This window comes from Rosa rugosa, chromosome 7, assembly GCF_958449725.1.
Source record: "Rosa rugosa chromosome 7, drRosRugo1.1, whole genome shotgun sequence".
Classification (NCBI taxonomy): Eukaryota; Viridiplantae; Streptophyta; class Magnoliopsida; order Rosales; family Rosaceae; genus Rosa; species Rosa rugosa.
In genome coordinates, this window is record NC_084826.1 from 7,184,698 (window position 1) to 7,202,547 (window position 17,850).

The window sequence follows — 17,850 nt, forward strand, 5'->3', positions numbered from 1 at the left end:
ATACATGTTTCAGACGAATGGCCTAGTTTAGGGTTTTGAATTTGCCTGATGACTTGGTGATTTTCAAGCATTCCCGGATTATATATTCCGGAAGTAGTTGGAAATTAAGTGGAAATTTTTGGAGCAATTGCATTTAGGTGTCAACCTCAAGAAAATTAGTGATATGTCACTACTAGAAATTTCCCCAATGGCACCTCTTTTTTAGCCACTAAAAATCATCAGTGTGAAAAGATAACAGTATCACACTGATTTCAAATCAGTGGGACTTTTTTTTCCTTCGACTGTTATCAGTGGGTATTAAGTAGGGTATTAAATGTTTATTAAGTGGGTATTAAATGTTTATTCACATGGCTACTTAAATGAATATTTTAAGACGTTGCTGGCATTGGACTCGCATTCACATACCGCATTCTTGCCATAAATGAAGAAATATCAAAGCTTATTGTTGCTTCCCGTATTGAATTTCTGTGTAATTAAGGACACTGTATACGAGCATGCTGCATATGGTCTTGCAGGCCCCTAAATATCAAAGCTTAGTATCCAAAATTTCTTGAGGAATAGGATTTTATACGAGATACAATGGCCAATTTACAGGTGGGAAGCTCCGCCGGCTAGGTTTGCAGGCCCCTATATTAGAATTTAGACGAAAGAGGGTCGGAAGATTCAGGGTTCAGGCACTCAAATATTAGATGACTCATCAGAAGAGTCTTTGATGTCCGACATTATCCACAAAAAGTTTCAATTTTCAATTCTACTATGAGTAGATATGTCGTATGTATATCAATTTATTATGCATGCCTGCAGTTTCACTATAGCGAAGAAACTATGACTTGCATATTTATCTATAAATGTAACTAATTAAAGCCGTTCAAATTTCGGAATGGGTTGAAAAATGATGGTTCATGGCATGTTTGGAAGTGGAATTCTAGAGATGTATAATAATAGAGTACTTTATCATGTCACTTGCTTGTTTAATTTAATTTTAGAGTTAGACTCGTGTTTGGTCCTTATGCTTCAATCCAATCTCAACTCTGGTATTACAATTTAGGCGAATGAACTTATATTCCAATTTATTCAAAATGCCGCTTCCTGTAACATTGAGGTTGAGTGTGACTTAATGTGTGGCGGAGTTGTTTCGCAAGTGATTAATACCCACTCTTCTTGATCTTTTAAGCTTGTTAAATTTAAAACATAATGAGGTAGCTAGCTAGCTAGTATTTTTACTTTTGGTAAATTACCGACACTATCCCTAAAATCTTCTTCATAAACATAAGAAGTAAGCACATTTCGAGACTCATTGCTTTCATGTATATTGTTCAATAAACGATCTGTAGGAAGGAAACCTAAACTTTGACCACTCTTTTCAAGAGGTATTTAGGAGGTCAATGAACAATCAAAATGACCCCATTGCGAAGCTGCGGTGCCACTGCAAAGAGTCGGTTCTTCGATCAATTTGGATATATTCAGGCTAGCTAGTTGTCCTGATCTTCGGAAAACCGACCTGTAGGTGGAGCCTAGGAGTTAGTACATAAGCAATTAAGGACAGTATCCCCCCACGGCGGGGCATTAACCCTTTCGGTTCCAATTCATGAGCACGCCATTCTCCGATTCCTATAGAGTAAGCACTTATTATGATATCCCACTGTAAATAAGTTGATTAGTAGAGAAATGGATTTGTAAATCTTATCATTTTAACTCATATAGTCAGCAAGTCAGCATAAGTTGCATGTCCCTTTTCAGTCTACTCAAACCAGCATAAGTTGATGAAGCCGTATGTGCATAGACGTCGTCGTATAGAAGCAGATCATAGATCAAAGCCCAATCAATTAATAACATAATTTTACTCCACTTTAGATGACCCATATACTGACGTCGGGTACCCGCCCATATCGCGTAATCCAGCTCACTCCACTCATGTGACCTATTTTATCTGAGTTTTCCTCCGGTGTAATATTAAGGCGAAGCGGCTAATTAGGGTTAGGGTTTTCACGAAGTTCACAGGAGTGAAGTGTTTTTGGGATAGGGTTTTCACAAATTTCATATGAGATATGGACCATGGAGGCAAATTTGCTCAACGAAGGAAAGCACTGACTAAGAAGATGGATACACGAAGATTGGAGGAACTAGACATGGACTGCTTATCGAATATTTTTGGAAGAATTGGAATGGAGTCACTGGTTTTGGCCATCCCTTTTGTCTGCAAGTCATGGTACACATTAAGCCTCAATCCTTTGTTCTGGCAATCTCTTTATTTTCCAGACTTTGAACCTTATCCTTTGTTTACTAGTAATGAAATTGAACACAGTCGACCTGAGAGTTTCGGTCCCTTTTACGATAAATATATAGAAAAAATACCAAATTGACAAGAGTCGTTTCTCTATCACTGCTTTTATAAAGTTGGTAGTCAATCGTAGCAATGGAAAGGCTCTTCAACTCAAGATGCCTGAGTTTTCTACGGAAGATGCGTTGAGATATGTTTCTGATGCATGTCCCAGCCTTAGGGTTCTGTGTTTGCCTGATGATTTAGTGATTTTCAAGCATTCCCGAATTATTCCGGAAGTAATTGGAAAGTGGAAATTTTTGGAACAGTTGTGTTTGGGTGGCAACATCAAGAAAATTAGATCACTATTCATATTCTGCGAACCTGGCCGCTTGAGTGAACATTTTAAGGCATTGTTGGCTTTGGGGTCATGGGACAAGAGGGAAAAGTATCACCATTATTTGGCTCCAATCCTGGTTCAGATCAGTGAGCACTGCAAGCACTTTACAAGTTTAAAAATCGTTGATGCCTCTGTTGAAGAACTTGAGGCATATACAATTGTGGAGTCTCTTCCAAATCTGAAGCAGTTGTGTGCCATAGAGTCTTACCTTAAACGGGATAGTATTATCACAATACTGCGGGACTGCAAAAAGCTTGAGCTTTTAGATGTAAGGAATTCTGAAGGTTTTGATGAAGGTGATGATGAAATATCAAGGCTTGCTTCCCATATCGAATTTCTGTGTGAGGGTTCTGTAAGTCTTCACACTCAAAACCACTTGTGTAGTCGTAATAGGTTCAATTTTAGCTATAGGATGCTTTTTCTGACTGAGCTGATCAAAATGGTACGTCCTGTCGCGTGGTCCACCCGCGGACCCGGGGAAAGGCACCAAGAAAACAATTGATCGATGCACAACCGAAAATATAGATCAAGCAGTCAATTGTTCTGGTTATGCTTATCTCACTCTTTTTTTTTTCTTTTTTTTTTCTTTTTGGTCTTTTTTAAGCTAGCAGTTGTTGGCATTCTAAGCCAAAGAAGGCAACTTTTTTTTTTCCTGCCCCATTTTGTCACTGTTTGGCTCTCGTTTTCACCTGTTTTGCTTGTTAGTTAAGATTAGATCATTTCCAGTACGTTGTTAATTAAGAAGTCATGGTTAAGACCCCCTTCCCCTTCTGCCAAAAGAGTGTTAATAGATATCCATTTTTATCCTTTCAATCGATCATATATAGTTGGAGTAGTGAGTACGTTTATTCTTGTCTTGAAACTAAACAAATTTAGGTCTAAGGTGAGCCAATAATACCACAATGGATGTATGTGCATGTGTGAAATATATATGCATATTTTCTGTTCAGAGAAGCAGTGTTGTGGAACAATTGCTATACTAAAACGAACTGTGTGCGTGTGTGTACGTATTGCACTGTTATCTAGTATTGATGATAAGAAATTATGAGGCATGGAATTGTCCGATGCAATCGAGGCCTCTTATCATCACTTTGAATTATATCACCCAACGTCTAGGGTGCTCGACCGAACCTCGAGAACCTCCACGTTGAATGCGTTTATCCCCGAAATTGGCAAAAGTGAACAAGAATCTCCCTGCTCGATCACATAGGAAAAACAGGTTTTTAAGTTCCATACATTACGAAACATCCCATAAACAAACTTTTTTTCAAGGATTTCGCCACTATTATTAAATTGGCCAGTGGTGGTTGATTAAACTTAAACTTCAATTTATTTTTCTGGACGAATAAGACAATCAAATTTTTTGTATACAAATCCATCGATATTCATATAATGAAAGTTCAATTGATAACTACGTAGATTGTTCAAATAATTAAATTAATATCGATATTCATATAACGAAAGTTCAATTGATAACTACGTAGATTCTTTAATTTTGATTCATTTCCCAACTCGGTTAGGAATCACCCTTGCCTATATAAATTGCGCTCACCCCACATCAAGTCTCCAAGAAATTCTGTACGTGCTCTTTAAAGTTACGAAGGAAGATCAAAGAAGAAGGAGAATCAATTCAGAAGCAAAATTATGGAGTCGCCAAGCAACATGGACTGTCCCCCTCCACTCTGTGCAAGAGGTTGCGGTTTCTTTGGGACTTCGGCAAACAAGAATATGTGCTCAAAGTGCTACACGGAGTATCTGAAAGAAAAGCTTCTTGCTAATTAAGCCTACTGCAGCGCGGGCTGTGCTGGTGGCGCGCTTCAGTGGAGAAAACCCTAGTCGTCGCTGTTTCTGCTAGCGAGTCGTCTTCAAGTACTGCAACTAGTGATCAGCGCCCTTGTGGTGTGACAAAGAATAGGTGCCAGAGCTGCGATTGCAACAAGAAACTTAAGCCGGTGCAAATGACGTTAAAATGCCGCTGTGGTGGAGTGTTTTGTGCAGAGCATAGGTTGGCTGAATCCCACACATGTAGTGTGAATTACAAGAAGGCTGGACAAGAGCTTTTGACCAAGCAAAACCCAGTTTGCAAGGGTGAAAAGTTAGAATCGAGGGTTTAGATAATCAAACTTGTTGTAAAAATAAAGATCGGTGGCATCAATTAATATTGTCTTTGTCTAGTCTTATACCTAGGTACGTTGAAAGATTGTTTTGCAATTCATTTAGCTGTGCTCATTAGATCTTTTTGCCCCCCTGCCACCCCCAACCTGATTTGATAATTGGGTCGATCGGGTCTCGGGTTTGGTGGGTTAAGCTTGGTTTTGTCTTGGCCGGAGCACATACGCAATTGATGCGTATAAGAGGGGTCAGCTTGGTCATTACGCACTGACTGAACCAGAGTCCAGAGCCGGGTCGCTTTACATCCCACTATTCCATTTTGGTCCACACCTTCTTTCTCGCTCGTACTAGGACCTTGGGTTTCTCATGTGCGCCAGTACGCCTTCGTGATCTGTACACTGGGCCCCTAGTTTCACCATTACAGAAAATGAGTCAGATCATAATGAGCTGGCTTTGTTATTACAGAATCTTATATACCCATAGAATTTCGCCAAAAAGAAAAAAAAAAAAAACCCATATTATGGAAATAATTTTTATTATTATAATTTTTTTTCCTTCTGAATTATGTATGGTAAACTAGGGTTGAGTTTTGTTCTTCCTTATTTATTTTTAAGACCCTATTTATGATTCTAGAATGTTATATTGTAACTCGTATGTAAAAATGATTTTGTTACGAATTGAGTGGTTGGACGCGAACATGTGTCGGCTTCTAAACAATTTTGATCTTCTGACTTTTCTTTTATTCTGATTAATATTTGTTCTAGGACATGCAACGTTTATCGTCTTAGGTGTTAGGTGTTTGTTGTTAATTTCTTCACTAGCAACAATAATAGCCTACCACAATCAGTCTTTAAAGTGCTTTAATAGGCTCATGCTTGTACATATGGTCTACGAATAAAAAAAGAAACTCAATAATTTGGCTTTATGATTATTTGAAGATCTAAATTGAATGTTAATTGCAAAATTTAAGGAGCAAAAATGGGTACGAATTAATAATGGTGATGGTTAATCAATGTATTTTGAGAGAATTCAAATGCACTCAAAAATGATTTGCACATAGACATAGACACTGTTTTGTTCTTAGATCTCTTCACGTTCTTGAATTCAATCATTCTAGGAAAATCCAATTAGGGAATTTTGTTTTCCTTTTAGTTAAATAAAATCACATAAATATTACCTAGTCTTTATTGACTAATTGGGAAACGGAAATGGGTATTAACGGCCTTCATGAAAGAGATTAAAGGTTGGCTAAATTACAGTACAATGAGATTAGAAATAAAATAAAATTATGGAATGACTACTTCACAACTTTCACAAGTAAGTAACAAATTACCCATCCTTTGAAAAAAAAAAAAAAAAAACCCATCTTTTGCTCAAGAAACAAGAACACCGAACTTTTACAGTGTTGAACTTTTCAAACCCCAAAATCTGAAGAAAAAAAAAAGCACTTTTTTCCAGCATCATTTTGGCTCCTTGGAGGTGTGGCATAAACCACCATTGCACCCTTCTTCACGAGCCTATATCTCCCTGCACATGTGCCTCCTTGGCTCCTTTAATAGCTTCCATGGCCTGTGAGCTTCAATAAGTACATTTGGCTCCTTTCACATTTTCAAAGCAATGAAGTGTCACTAGGGATCTTTTCTATTTGGTGTATAGTCACTAGGGGTTTTCGCTTGTTGACCCAAATGCTGGTTCATATTGCTGCTAATGTCTCTGTATGTGCTGAGCTTGCAGACATTTCACACATTAGGTAATGGCAAACAAGGCAACAAAAGGCACCCAAAATCAGTGTCGGACGGAAATTTTGATAGAGCAAAAAGGGTAATAATGTGAAAAGGAAGAAGTATTATGTGGGGTTAATGACACAAAATCTAATACATGAACAAGATAATAAAGCTTATGGTATTTATTTCGTTATGAATTGACCAAAATAGTGTAAAAAAACGAAGTCATCTCTAAATTGATATCTATAGTATTTCTGTGCATGATTACTACCGTCTAGATTTTTGTAAACTTTGACGTATCGTTGAGTAACCTAACATAAGTGTCAAAATTTGAATGGGGATGGAAATATGACGGAGCAAAAAAAAAAAGGTAACAATGTGAACCCAGAAAAAGTAAGCAAAGACCAAAACAACAAGAAGGAAGAACAATACTGTGGGGTTTTTAGGGGTTACACACCTGTAAATCAAACAAATCTTAAAGTAAAAACAATAAAACCCTAATGATGAATAATACAATAAATAATATACACATGACTATAGATAATTGGATTAAAAACTTAAAAAAGGTTACTATCAAATATCAATTTTCTTTTTTGGGTTTTTGGGTTCATTATAATTTCACACTCCCTCATTCTTTCTGTCTTTTTGTTCCGCTTCTTCACTTCCACCAGTGCTTGCTCGCTCTCTCTTTTCCCATCTCTAAATCTCTATGAGCTTATCTCTCAAATCTTTTCTCCCCCATTTCAAAGGTTTTTGGGCCTTAAACCCTTCCGTGGATCACTACGTTTCATTATACCCTCATCTATTAACCCCAATATTCTCGCTATAAGAAAAAACCGAATCTTACTGCTTACCCGGTAATTCAGTTCTTCTTCTTCTTCTCTGATCCTCAATTCGATTCCGAACCCATTTACGGAGTCGAATTGAAGCTGCTATCTTTTTCTGGGTGACCCTTTTTCAGATTTAGTCAAAATGCAGACCATTTCTGGAGGAGGACCGCCATTAAAGCTCTGAATCTTCTTCTTCACCTACCCATTTACTAGTCGCCAGCGGAGAATTGAATGATGGGATTCTTGAACAGCGTTCGCTTCTCACGCGCTTTTTGGTGGTTGATTGTGGGTCTCAATTTGCATTTCATTGTGGGGTTTTGAAGGTGCATGGTGTTCTTCCCCAATTGCTTCTGCATTGGAGCCCTCGAGTTTTGAACGCAGCCAAGATCAGGTATTTTAGCTTACCCTGGTGAAATTGCTAGCTGGGTTTTTGTTTTTGACCTTGTTACTGAGTAAAGGTTTTTGCTTTTTTGCGTTTTGGTTGTGAATTTAGGAGGTGTGATAATCAAGCTGCTTAGTTTTTTTTTTTGACCGTTTGGAGAGGAAGGAGGAGTGTTCTGGGTTTGCTTTAATTTCCTGATTTGTGTTTGATATGTGGCTATGGGTTTATGAAGAATCATGGGTTTAATTCCTTTTGAGCAAAGAAGATTCGTGGTCCAAAGTTGTTTGAGGCTTTGAGAGAGCTTCTTTAACAAGGAATTGAAAAAGGGAAAGCATTCTGAATAAGCCAAAGAGATTTGGCAACGGTTGAAACCTTCAAAGCTGCTTTTTACACACAAACTCTACTAAGAGTCCGTTGGTTGGATTAGTTGGAGATTGACAAGTCTGATACCAGAGGTTTTGCAGCTTAATTTATAGAAATTTATTGCACATTTCAGTTACCTTTCTTTGGATCCAAGGTGGTATAAGTATCTGGGTTCATCTTGTCCTCTGGGAATTGGGTTTTGCCTAGCTGGTTTGAGCAGCATTGTGCTGGGCGTTTGGCATTTCAAAGCATCGATGGGGCTTCTTTACCGAAGTCTCGCGATGCTAGTGGTTTTGATATGGTTATCACGGCTGGCTCATCTCTCGGCACAGTCGTCCAGTGGCCAAGCACCTGCTCTTGATGTGCTTCTTCAAGATTATGCCTACAGGGCCTTTGTACATCCCAAGACTGGAGTTCCCTATGATGCTCAGGTTCCTTCGAATTTGAGTGGAATTCAGATTGCAGCTTTGAGGCTCAGGAGTGGTAGCTTGTACAGGAGAGGTGTTGTGTACAAAGAGTTTGAGTTCCCAGTAGGAGTCAATGAGAGTCCATATGCGGAGAGGCTTGTTCTGGTGTACCAGAACTTAGGCAATTGGTCATCGAAGTATTATCCATTACCAGGTTATTCATACTTAGCTCCAGTGTTGGGTCTCCTTGCTTATGATGCTATCGATTTATCAGCGAAAAATTTACCATACTTGGATATCACTGCAACTGTTGATCCCATAAAGATCAAATTTCAGAATGTGAAACCGACCCCTGATGGCACCGTGGCGAAGTGTGTTACTTTTGACTTAGATGGTTCTGTCAATTTCAGCAATGTGGGATCAGGCAATGCATGTTCAGCTTTCAAACAGGGGCACTTCGCTATAGTGGTTGCGTCCATTGCTCCTTCTCCATCACCAGTCACCTCTGGAAGTCCCCCGACTCCTACTCCTGGTGGTCGAGGAAAGAAGAAGAGTAATTCAAAAACGTGGATAATTGTTGGGTCTGTGCTCGGTGGATTAGCATTGTTGGCATTGTTGGCATTCCTGGTACTCTGGGGGCGTAAATACAGGGAAAGGAAGCATTTGGAAGAGATGGAGAAAGCTGCAGATGTAGGAGAAGCTTTGCATATGACAACAGTTGGAGATACAAAAGCACCTTCAGCAATGGTTACTCGAACACAACCGACAATTGAGAGTGAATATGTGCCTTGACTTCCCACCATCTGTACAAGTTACAAGTCCTTTCCAAACCAACATTCATATTCAAGTTCAATTCCTATGGTCACACACCTTTTTCTCCTCCGCTTTGCTTTTTCAGCCTAGATTCTTTGTTTCACTGTGAGTACATTAGGATTTTTGTGTAAATCTGTTATCACTCACCAATAGTTTACTATGATTCATTATGGTGTGAAGTTTAGCACAAATCGATTCTATATTGTGATAAATTTAGTTGTTTCATTGACAAGAAATCATAAGCTTCATTTGGCAGCTCTTTTTCATCGTCTTCCATTTACTTTCAATAAAATGTACCTTTCAGATATCATTGAGTAACAATGATCGGAATCTGATCATGTCGATCATTCAGGACATTTTCACTAGTTTAATTCTGGATTCCAAGTTAGTTCCCTTGTAGTTGTTTCTACTTTCTTGATAATCACGGCTTGCTGTGAACCCTTTTGTCAACTATTATCCTGAACTCTTTTATTTTTCTTTCTTCCTGAATGAGGAAACAAACCTAACAATCTGATTCTTGGCAGAGATAGTAGGATCAATCCCTTTCTGCGACCTTTACTAATGAGTTTTCAGTTTTTGACTGATTGATGCTATCATACCGCAAATGGCTGAGAGCTACTTTCTTTGCCATGATTAATCACACTACCCAAAGGCTTTTTGTACTTTTGTCATTTTTTTGAAGAAGTGCTGTCAGCTGTGCTTGTCTTGCTCTCTACCTAACACGTTTTTTTTTTTTTTTTTTTTATTCTGACAAAATAGAGACATTTTTATTTTAATTGAACAGAAATAAATAAATATCCTGGACCTAAAAGCAAGGTAATATTGGAATTATATATTCTCGTTTTCTGTTGGGGTTTTTTTTTTTAATTCCCATTATTTAAAGAATAATGGTACCAAAAAAAGAACAAATGAGAAAATGCAAAAAGTGGGTGTCGGAGCTAACCACCATTAGAAGCTAGCTACACGCCTCTCATTGGTTTTCCTTTTCCAGCACTACATTTCATACAGTGATCTGGGGTTTACGCACTTTCTTATACAGATCATCATCCTCTTGGTGAATATTTTGTTGCAAAGATAACTCATACTACGAAGTAGATCATTTGCTACAGCTTGAGCATGCAGGCATTGCCAGGGAGGATCTGGTGCGGTTATGGGGGCTGTGTTGTGGATGATATAGCCTCTTCCTCTGGATGGATGTGATGATAGTCGGCTTCCAACTTGAGACGAACCCCACCTATTAGGGTTTCACGAGTGCCATAGTGCTATAGCAAGTGATTTTCGATTATTTTTATGCTCCACCTACACCGTGTCAAAATCTGACTGTCTTTCAATTTTTGTCTTGTAAAACTTTTCCTAAAACTCATTCAAGATACTTGGAGGGTACCTTGTGAACTAAGTGAAAACCCAAATTTTCTAACAATAACAAACTAATTATTTCAATGGTCTTTCGTGATAGTCGGAAGAAGTCGTTACCACTATTTATTTTTAGCTTCTTTTGGGTGAGAAATGAAAACTGATTAACGATTTTGGTAGTCATACGGGCACGTGATTGATTTCCCTAGGACCAATATTGCATCGCTCTCAGGCTCTCAACATTCATCCAAAAGTTCTTGAGCTATTTCCAAAATGTCTTTTCTTCATAATTTTTTTTATTACTATTATAAGTAATTTTTTATTGTTTGCTACACTTCACCCACACAATGCAAAAATCCAACTTCCGTTTCACTTTCTTCGCACAACGCTTCTCCTAATGGCCACTTAGGATATTTGACAGGTAAGTTTAGACTTTTAGAGTCCCACATAAAACCACAAATATATTATTTAAAGTACATAATCTTTAACGGTAAATAGTTAATCGCGAGAAGTCGTTATCACTATTATATTTTTTTATCTTACTATCTGGTGAGAAATAAAAAAGGAATTAACAATTCTAGTGCTCTAGTACTATACGGGCACGGGGCACGAGATTGATTTCCATAAGACTATTGAATCTAGGGGTGGGCAAAAAAGCCCGTAAACCCGAAAAACCGGCCCGACCCGGCCGGTCCGGTCCGGATCGGTCCGGGTTTTCAAGAAAAAATTGTAAGTTTTTACGGGCCGGGCCCAAATCTATAAATTACGGGCCGGTCCCGGTTCAAGACTTTGAAATATATAAAAGCCCGTTGGGCCCGAATACTTTATTAAAATATTATATGTGTATATGTTTTTTTATTATGTGTCATTAAAATATCAATTATCTATAACTTATTGACTTTTTTTTTTGAATAATAACTTATTGACTTATTGTCTATAGGCCCGAGTACTTTTTCCTTTTTCTTCTTCCTCATCTTCCTCTTCCCTCAGATCGGCAGTTCCTCAGTTTCCAATCCCAGCGGACCCAACCTCTCATCTCTCCTAAAAGAACCCTTTCCTTTCTTCTTCCTCAGTTCCACTTTCCCTTCCCTCTGATCCTCTTTAGCTTCCTATTTTCCAATTTCATCAGAACATCACCAATTCAATTATTCTGATTTAAATTCCATTGAAATTGAAACTAGGCTTTCCCGATTCTTCTTCTTTCTGCTCATTCACAGTCTCGTGCTTGGTGAAGATTCCTGTAACGGAATTGGGTTGGTGTCGTTTCGGGGAAGCGAAGGAAACGGATCAGGTCTTTGAGCGGGTGGAGAAGGTCGAGAGATGGTGGAGCGGGATGGTCTTTGATTGATGTTTTGGTTCGATGGTTCTGGAATGAGGGATGGATTTTTAGGTGGCTAAGCTCCGGTGCTTGGAGATCTGGTTGTCGGCGTCGGCGGAAATCAGTGTTTTTTTTTTTTTTTCCTGAGGTCTGTTTGAACCCGAAAGCCCGGAAACCCGGCCCGAAAAATCTCGGTCCGGGCTTACTGCGGTCCCAGCCTCTGTATAACACGTTTTGGGCCTGGCCCGAAAAATTCGGGCTCGGTCCCGGGCTCAGCAAAATGACATACGGGCTCGGCCCGTGCCCAGCCCTAATTGAATCCCTCTTGACATCGGTGCAAATTGCAAAAGTCCTCAACCTATTTCCAAAATGTCATTTCTTTAAAAAAAAAAAAAAAAAAAAAAAAAACTGTGTGCCATAATGAGTGACTTTCTATTGCATGTTATGTTTCATCCACATCGTGCAAAAGTCCATCTCCCTTCTAATGCTCCTTTAAGATATTTGGAAGGTAACCAGCCTGTATTGAAACCTCAAAATTTTCAAAATACTCAAAAATAATCTCGACCACTTGGCTCCAGTTTGTGCAAATCAATTTGTTGTGCTTACTAGACCAACACTGTAAAAACTAAAATGAAGTTGAACGTGCCTACAATACTTCCAATGCAGTCATTTTGACAGACCAATTAAGCCATCCAATTTGTTCTTAATATTTCTAGCTAGCTTCTGGGGTCTTAGCTTCAGTTATTATACTGATCTGGATCAGTTGTATAGAATAAAAGGAGTACTTTGCAGAACGAAAATAAAAATGACCAAATGTAGATAGGTCAATAAGGATGTGATTGCTTAGTGAAAAGAAGATACACTATGAAATTGATCACAAAATAAGATCGCTTTGATTATGTCTAGGGTATGAGGCATATGGTGGTTGTGCTCAGGGCCGTCCCAATGGTAAGTGAGGCCTAAGGCGAAAATCATAACTTGTTTTTTATTTTTCTATATTTTTAGCATATTCTTGCTACTTTACAAACAAAGTATTTGGTACAAGAATTTTGGGTCTCTACTATGAAAATAAGAATAACCTATAAATGGAGCCTAATTTCAATTAGTTAACTACTTAAGTTCAAACAAATCGAGTATGCATTAGCTAAAGATAGACAAGTACAAAATACACAAGAAAGTTTGTAGTAGAAAGAGAGAAAAAAATTGACGCAAAGGTACGAGGCCTAGTTCTACAAGATCTAGATAAGTTCAAATGACTTGGTAATATGTTGGGTAATTTAGAAGTTGTATTCAATTTTTGTTAGACTTTAAATAGTATAAAGTACAAAAACTTGTTTCAAAATGAGGCCTTCACCCAAGTGAGGCCTAAGGCAGTTGCCTTGTCTGCCTTGGGACTTGTGCTTAATGTGTATTTGCTAATTAGAATTTAAAGAATCCAGGCCTCAACCCAAGTTTCTTGACGTTAAAGCATGATCAACTGGTCATGACACCCTGTCGCCTAAGCTTTACCGCAATTTTGCACAATAATAAACGGAAAATTTGCACTTGCGGCCTTTTCAAGCATCTAGGAATTGTTAGGATATACGTCAAGCAACAAGGACTGTTCCAGATGCTTTGGCCAAGCTGAGTGAGTTGGTTGTTCCTCCAAATCAGTGGGATGAGCTGAAGGTACGCACTACCTTTGTACAATCTGACGCAGAAGCTATACTTTCAATCCCGTTGAGTTCTAGAAGTCCTGAAGACAGATTGGTTCGGCACTTGGAGAGAAAGGGTAATGTTCACTGTTAATTCAGCCTGTCGTTTTGCATTCTCTAAAACTGCCTCTACTCCCTTCTTCTGTCGTGACTTGTGACTTGTGAGTAATCAAAGGGTCTGGAAGAAGATGTGGAATGCTAAAATTTCAAACACTGCCAAGGTAAATGCATGGAAAGTATGTCCTAATATCTTACCAACCTTAGACAGATTGGCATTCAGGCATGTGATCTTGGAGTCTCAAAGTTGTGTGTGATAAAATAGTGAGGCAGAGGCAATTATTTATCTTGGTCAAAATTGTGGTTTTAATAGAGAGGTGTACGTTGAGAACCAATTTAAGTATAGCTAGCGTTTGTTTTGGAGCTGATTCTGACCAACTGGATGAAGTTGTCAAAGACGTACTATTTTTGCTTAACTTTTGTTTTTTATTTGCGAAATTTGGAAAGAAATTAAGGAATGATAAGAGTATGGGAAAGCAAAATCACTTCAGCTTTTGATATAGCTCTCACGTCTTCTACCAGGCTTAGTAATTTCATTTTTCACAATACTAAATTACAAGGTATTCAGAGAGTGAGAAGAGTTTTGAAGTGGAAAGGCCCTCCTTCAAGGTTGGTTGAAGCCTTGAAGGTGATGGAGCATTTAGTCAGGGGTCTGGTAGGCTTGCTATAGGCTTCTTGATTCGGGATTCTAAAGGGAATTTTACGGGTGCAGTTGGGAAGGCAGTGAGTCATATTCAATCTGCTGAGCATGTTGAGATTATTGCTTGTAGAGAAGCTGTTAATCATGTGTTGGAGCATTCAATTCAACCTGTGATTTTGGAGACTGATTAATTGGTATTGAAGCAACTATTGTGTCAAGTAGATATGCAGAATACATCTGCAATGTGAAGACTTTATGAGGACCTCATATTTGATGTGGAAGCTGTTAACCAGGTTCGAATAGTACATGCTAAGAGAGAAGCAAACAAGGCAGCGCACTTGCTGGCAGCTCATGCTGCTGCTTGAACCAACCTTTCCAATGTCCCTTCTTTTATTCAAGATGTAGTTGATTCTGAGAAGTATATATGCCTTAAATTTTCTATAGTTGTCAATGAAGTCTAACACCATTCAACACAAAAAAGAAAAAAAAGGCCAACAATTATTTTCTTAATCCGAAAATCTCGGCCATAATTGAGGCCAATTGGCTTTTGATTATTTTCTTAATTTTAAACCAGCGAATTGGCTTTTGCTTGCACAGGACTAACAAGGAGCCTAATTCCATGTCCAGGCAATAGTAACATTGGAGAGACAGGAGAATGGTGATAATTCGGAGAAATAGAAAATGAGAACTTGGAAAGGATAAGGGACAGTATTATCTTCATTTGCTTCATAGCAAAGTTCTGGCCTATGCAAATTCGAGCCCCGAAACCAAATGGCACATATGCTTGGGTATACTTGCACGATTTGGAAACCCCATTTGCAAATCTCTCTGGCTTAAACTCATTAGCATCTGGCCCCCAATTTTCAGGGTCGCGGTGCAATCTGTGTGCGAAGATCCATATGTTGGTGCCTCCTGGCACATCAAGCTCCCCTAGTTTTATGTCTGCTAAAGCATGCTTGGCTGTTATTGTTGCTGGTGGATAAAGACGCAGACTCTCTTGAATCACCATTGTTAGCTGCATTTTCAGATGCATAATCATCCATGTAACCATTTTGAGTATGAGTACTACTAAACATGTCACAAAATTTTAGCAATTAAGAGACTCACTCTATGTAATGGGCATTATATGTGTGAAATAACAATGAGAACTCAAAGTAGTACATACCGTTTTGAGTTTGGGTAATGTATCTATGTGTTGCAAGCATTGATGGAGGTCATGATCCCCACACACTTCAACAATCTCAGCGCGAATACGTTCTTGTCATTCTTGGTGCAGTGACAGAAGCATCAAGGTCCAGGCTACTGCAGTAGCAGTGGTCTGAGCGCCTGCAAAGTACATACTTTTACAAGTGTCCAAAATAAATCTATCTGATTTAAGTTGGGCAGGCATGTCACTACTATTTGCAGCACTTTCAAGTATAATTTGTAATAGGTCATTTTGAGATGCACCATTCCGTCGCATTTCAACCTGACGATCCCTCACTAATTTTAGTATCAAAGCGTCCACCTCTTTCTTTAAACTCTTTATCTTCTTGTCATTCTCTGTGGGAAAGAATCTGTCGAATTTGAACATATCCTTGGTAAAGATAAAAAAATCAATCGATGAGAGTAGCACTAATATGTACACACGCACACGCACACACACACATATCTTATATATAATATGAGCGTGTGTGTGTGTGTAACACAAGAAAGCGTTAGAAATTTTGAACTGCAAACCTCAAGTTTAGAAACCCAAAGAACACATTTGGTTCGGACAAGGCTTCTTCCAGAACAGAAATAATTGCAAAAATCTGGTTGCCTTTAGAGTAAGACCCACCGAAGCAAGCTCTTGATAGGACTTCTCTAGATATGGCCTTCAAATCCTCATCAATTCTCATATCCACAATGCCCGAATCGCTTTCTTGTATAGATTTCTCCCATGCCTTAATCGTTGTCGTTGTGGATTTCACCATCAGACCTAACATGTCCTATAAAGACCTTCTTCAGTACATATACGCATACTTTTACCTTAACGGCAACTTATAACTGCTAACTGATTAGAATTAAAGTCGTCGCTCAAATATATATATAGAAGGTACTCAACAACGGAGTAGTTCTCCTTTGAATGATTTAGTTTTCAAAATACCAAGTGTAGACGTTGTATATCTGCAATATGTATAATCTTTCAATTATCATTTTCCCTCTTGCTTGCTTAATAATAATTTTTAACAAGAATTTAGAGAACATATATAGAATCGTACACATACCTTAACGTTGTCAAGGAAAAATTCAGGGGCAATGATCTTCCTCTGGTAAGCCCACTTTTCTCCGTTAGCGACCAAAAAGCTATCACCTGTTAAAGCTTGCAAGTTCTTATTCATATATGTTGGTCTACCCAAATCCATGGAGTTGTGCGATCTAAGCTCTCTTATTAACTGTGGATCGCTTACAACAAGGTGTTGCTGGCTGCCTGTGGAGTACATGTATACTGGACCTGCATAATCAACATGCATATATGATCTAAGCTCTCATTAGAAGATATATACTAATTAATACTGGATTTTCATCCCCTTTACTGCCGAAATTATGAACTACATGCATCTAAGTCAATAGAGATCATCAAGAGACTCAATAATACAAGTAAATTATATGGTCATTCAATCTCGACTAACATATAACACAGTAACATATACCATACTCGTTTGCCCATTTATGAAGAAATGGGTGTACGGAGGGTGCCCAATCGTGCTGTACATGCCCACCTTTCGATGCTTTCTGGGTGATATCGGCGGTAGACCGAATCTTCTCCATCTCGGCAGTGTTTCCGAAAAGAAATGAAGGCTGCGGACCTCTGATGCCTTGCTTCCACAGCACTGATCGAATCCTTCTAGGTTTGAGCCATAACTGGTTAAGCAATCTCGTAAACAGGCTCAGAATGCCAAGGAAGAAAATTGTCCAAAATATCAACAGGGCTGCCATCTCGTACTTTACTACGCTTTCTCTGAAGCAGGGTTTTATATAGCTTCATAAAGCTTGAACTTCAAGCTAAGCTTTGTTACAAGTGTACAGTGCATCTCTGCGCATGCAATGCATGTTTTACAAGTGTATATAGTGAGTGTTACATAAGCTACTTCATGCATATATGCCATCCGGTGTTGCATCATCACCTGTTTGTTGTGAACTGGAGCATGTTCTATGACAAGCCAAGGGGACCTCACATGTTCGTTGTGAGAATGAACTGAGAAGTTGCGTTTCTTTTCTTCTTTCCTCGCTTTGTTTGTGAAAGCTTTACGGAGAAAATTGAAGAAAATGAAGAGAACTCTACGTATGCATTAAGCTTTATGCTCTTCCTGCTTCTGAAGGATTGTTAAAACGAATTTCTCCTACTGCTTTATGCTCTTAGCCTAGTAGTTTTCCGTTGCTATAGATTAATAGAACACGTTATCATTTCCGATAAAAGGAACCCTCGTTCCTTTTGTAAAGGGTTCTGATTTTGAACATAGATCAACCTTGTG

At 38.6% G+C, this 17,850-nt stretch overlaps 2 protein-coding genes and 1 pseudogene across 2 annotated transcripts; 2 read left to right on the top strand and 1 right to left on the bottom strand.

Moving 5' to 3' along the window:
* Positions 1-4,304: 4,304 nt before the first annotated feature.
* Positions 4,305-4,774, top strand: LOC133722749 (zinc finger A20 and AN1 domain-containing stress-associated protein 9-like). Its single transcript, XM_062149618.1, has 2 exons — positions 4,305-4,433; positions 4,571-4,774. The coding sequence occupies exons 1-2, from the start codon at positions 4,305-4,307 to the stop codon at positions 4,772-4,774; spliced, it is 333 nt and encodes a 110-aa protein (XP_062005602.1).
* A 2,351-nt stretch (positions 4,775-7,125) lies between these two features.
* Positions 7,126-9,596, top strand: LOC133722368 (uncharacterized). Its single transcript, XM_062149256.1, has 2 exons — positions 7,126-7,717; positions 7,820-9,596. Exon 2 carries the CDS (start codon positions 8,326-8,328, stop codon positions 9,268-9,270), a length of 945 nt encoding a protein of 314 aa, XP_062005240.1. The 5' UTR covers positions 7,126-7,717; positions 7,820-8,325; the 3' UTR covers positions 9,271-9,596.
* A 3,798-nt stretch (positions 9,597-13,394) lies between these two features.
* LOC133722061 (cytochrome P450 714A1-like) lies at positions 13,395-17,747 on the bottom strand (annotated as a pseudogene).
* Positions 17,748-17,850: the final 103 nt, after the last annotated feature.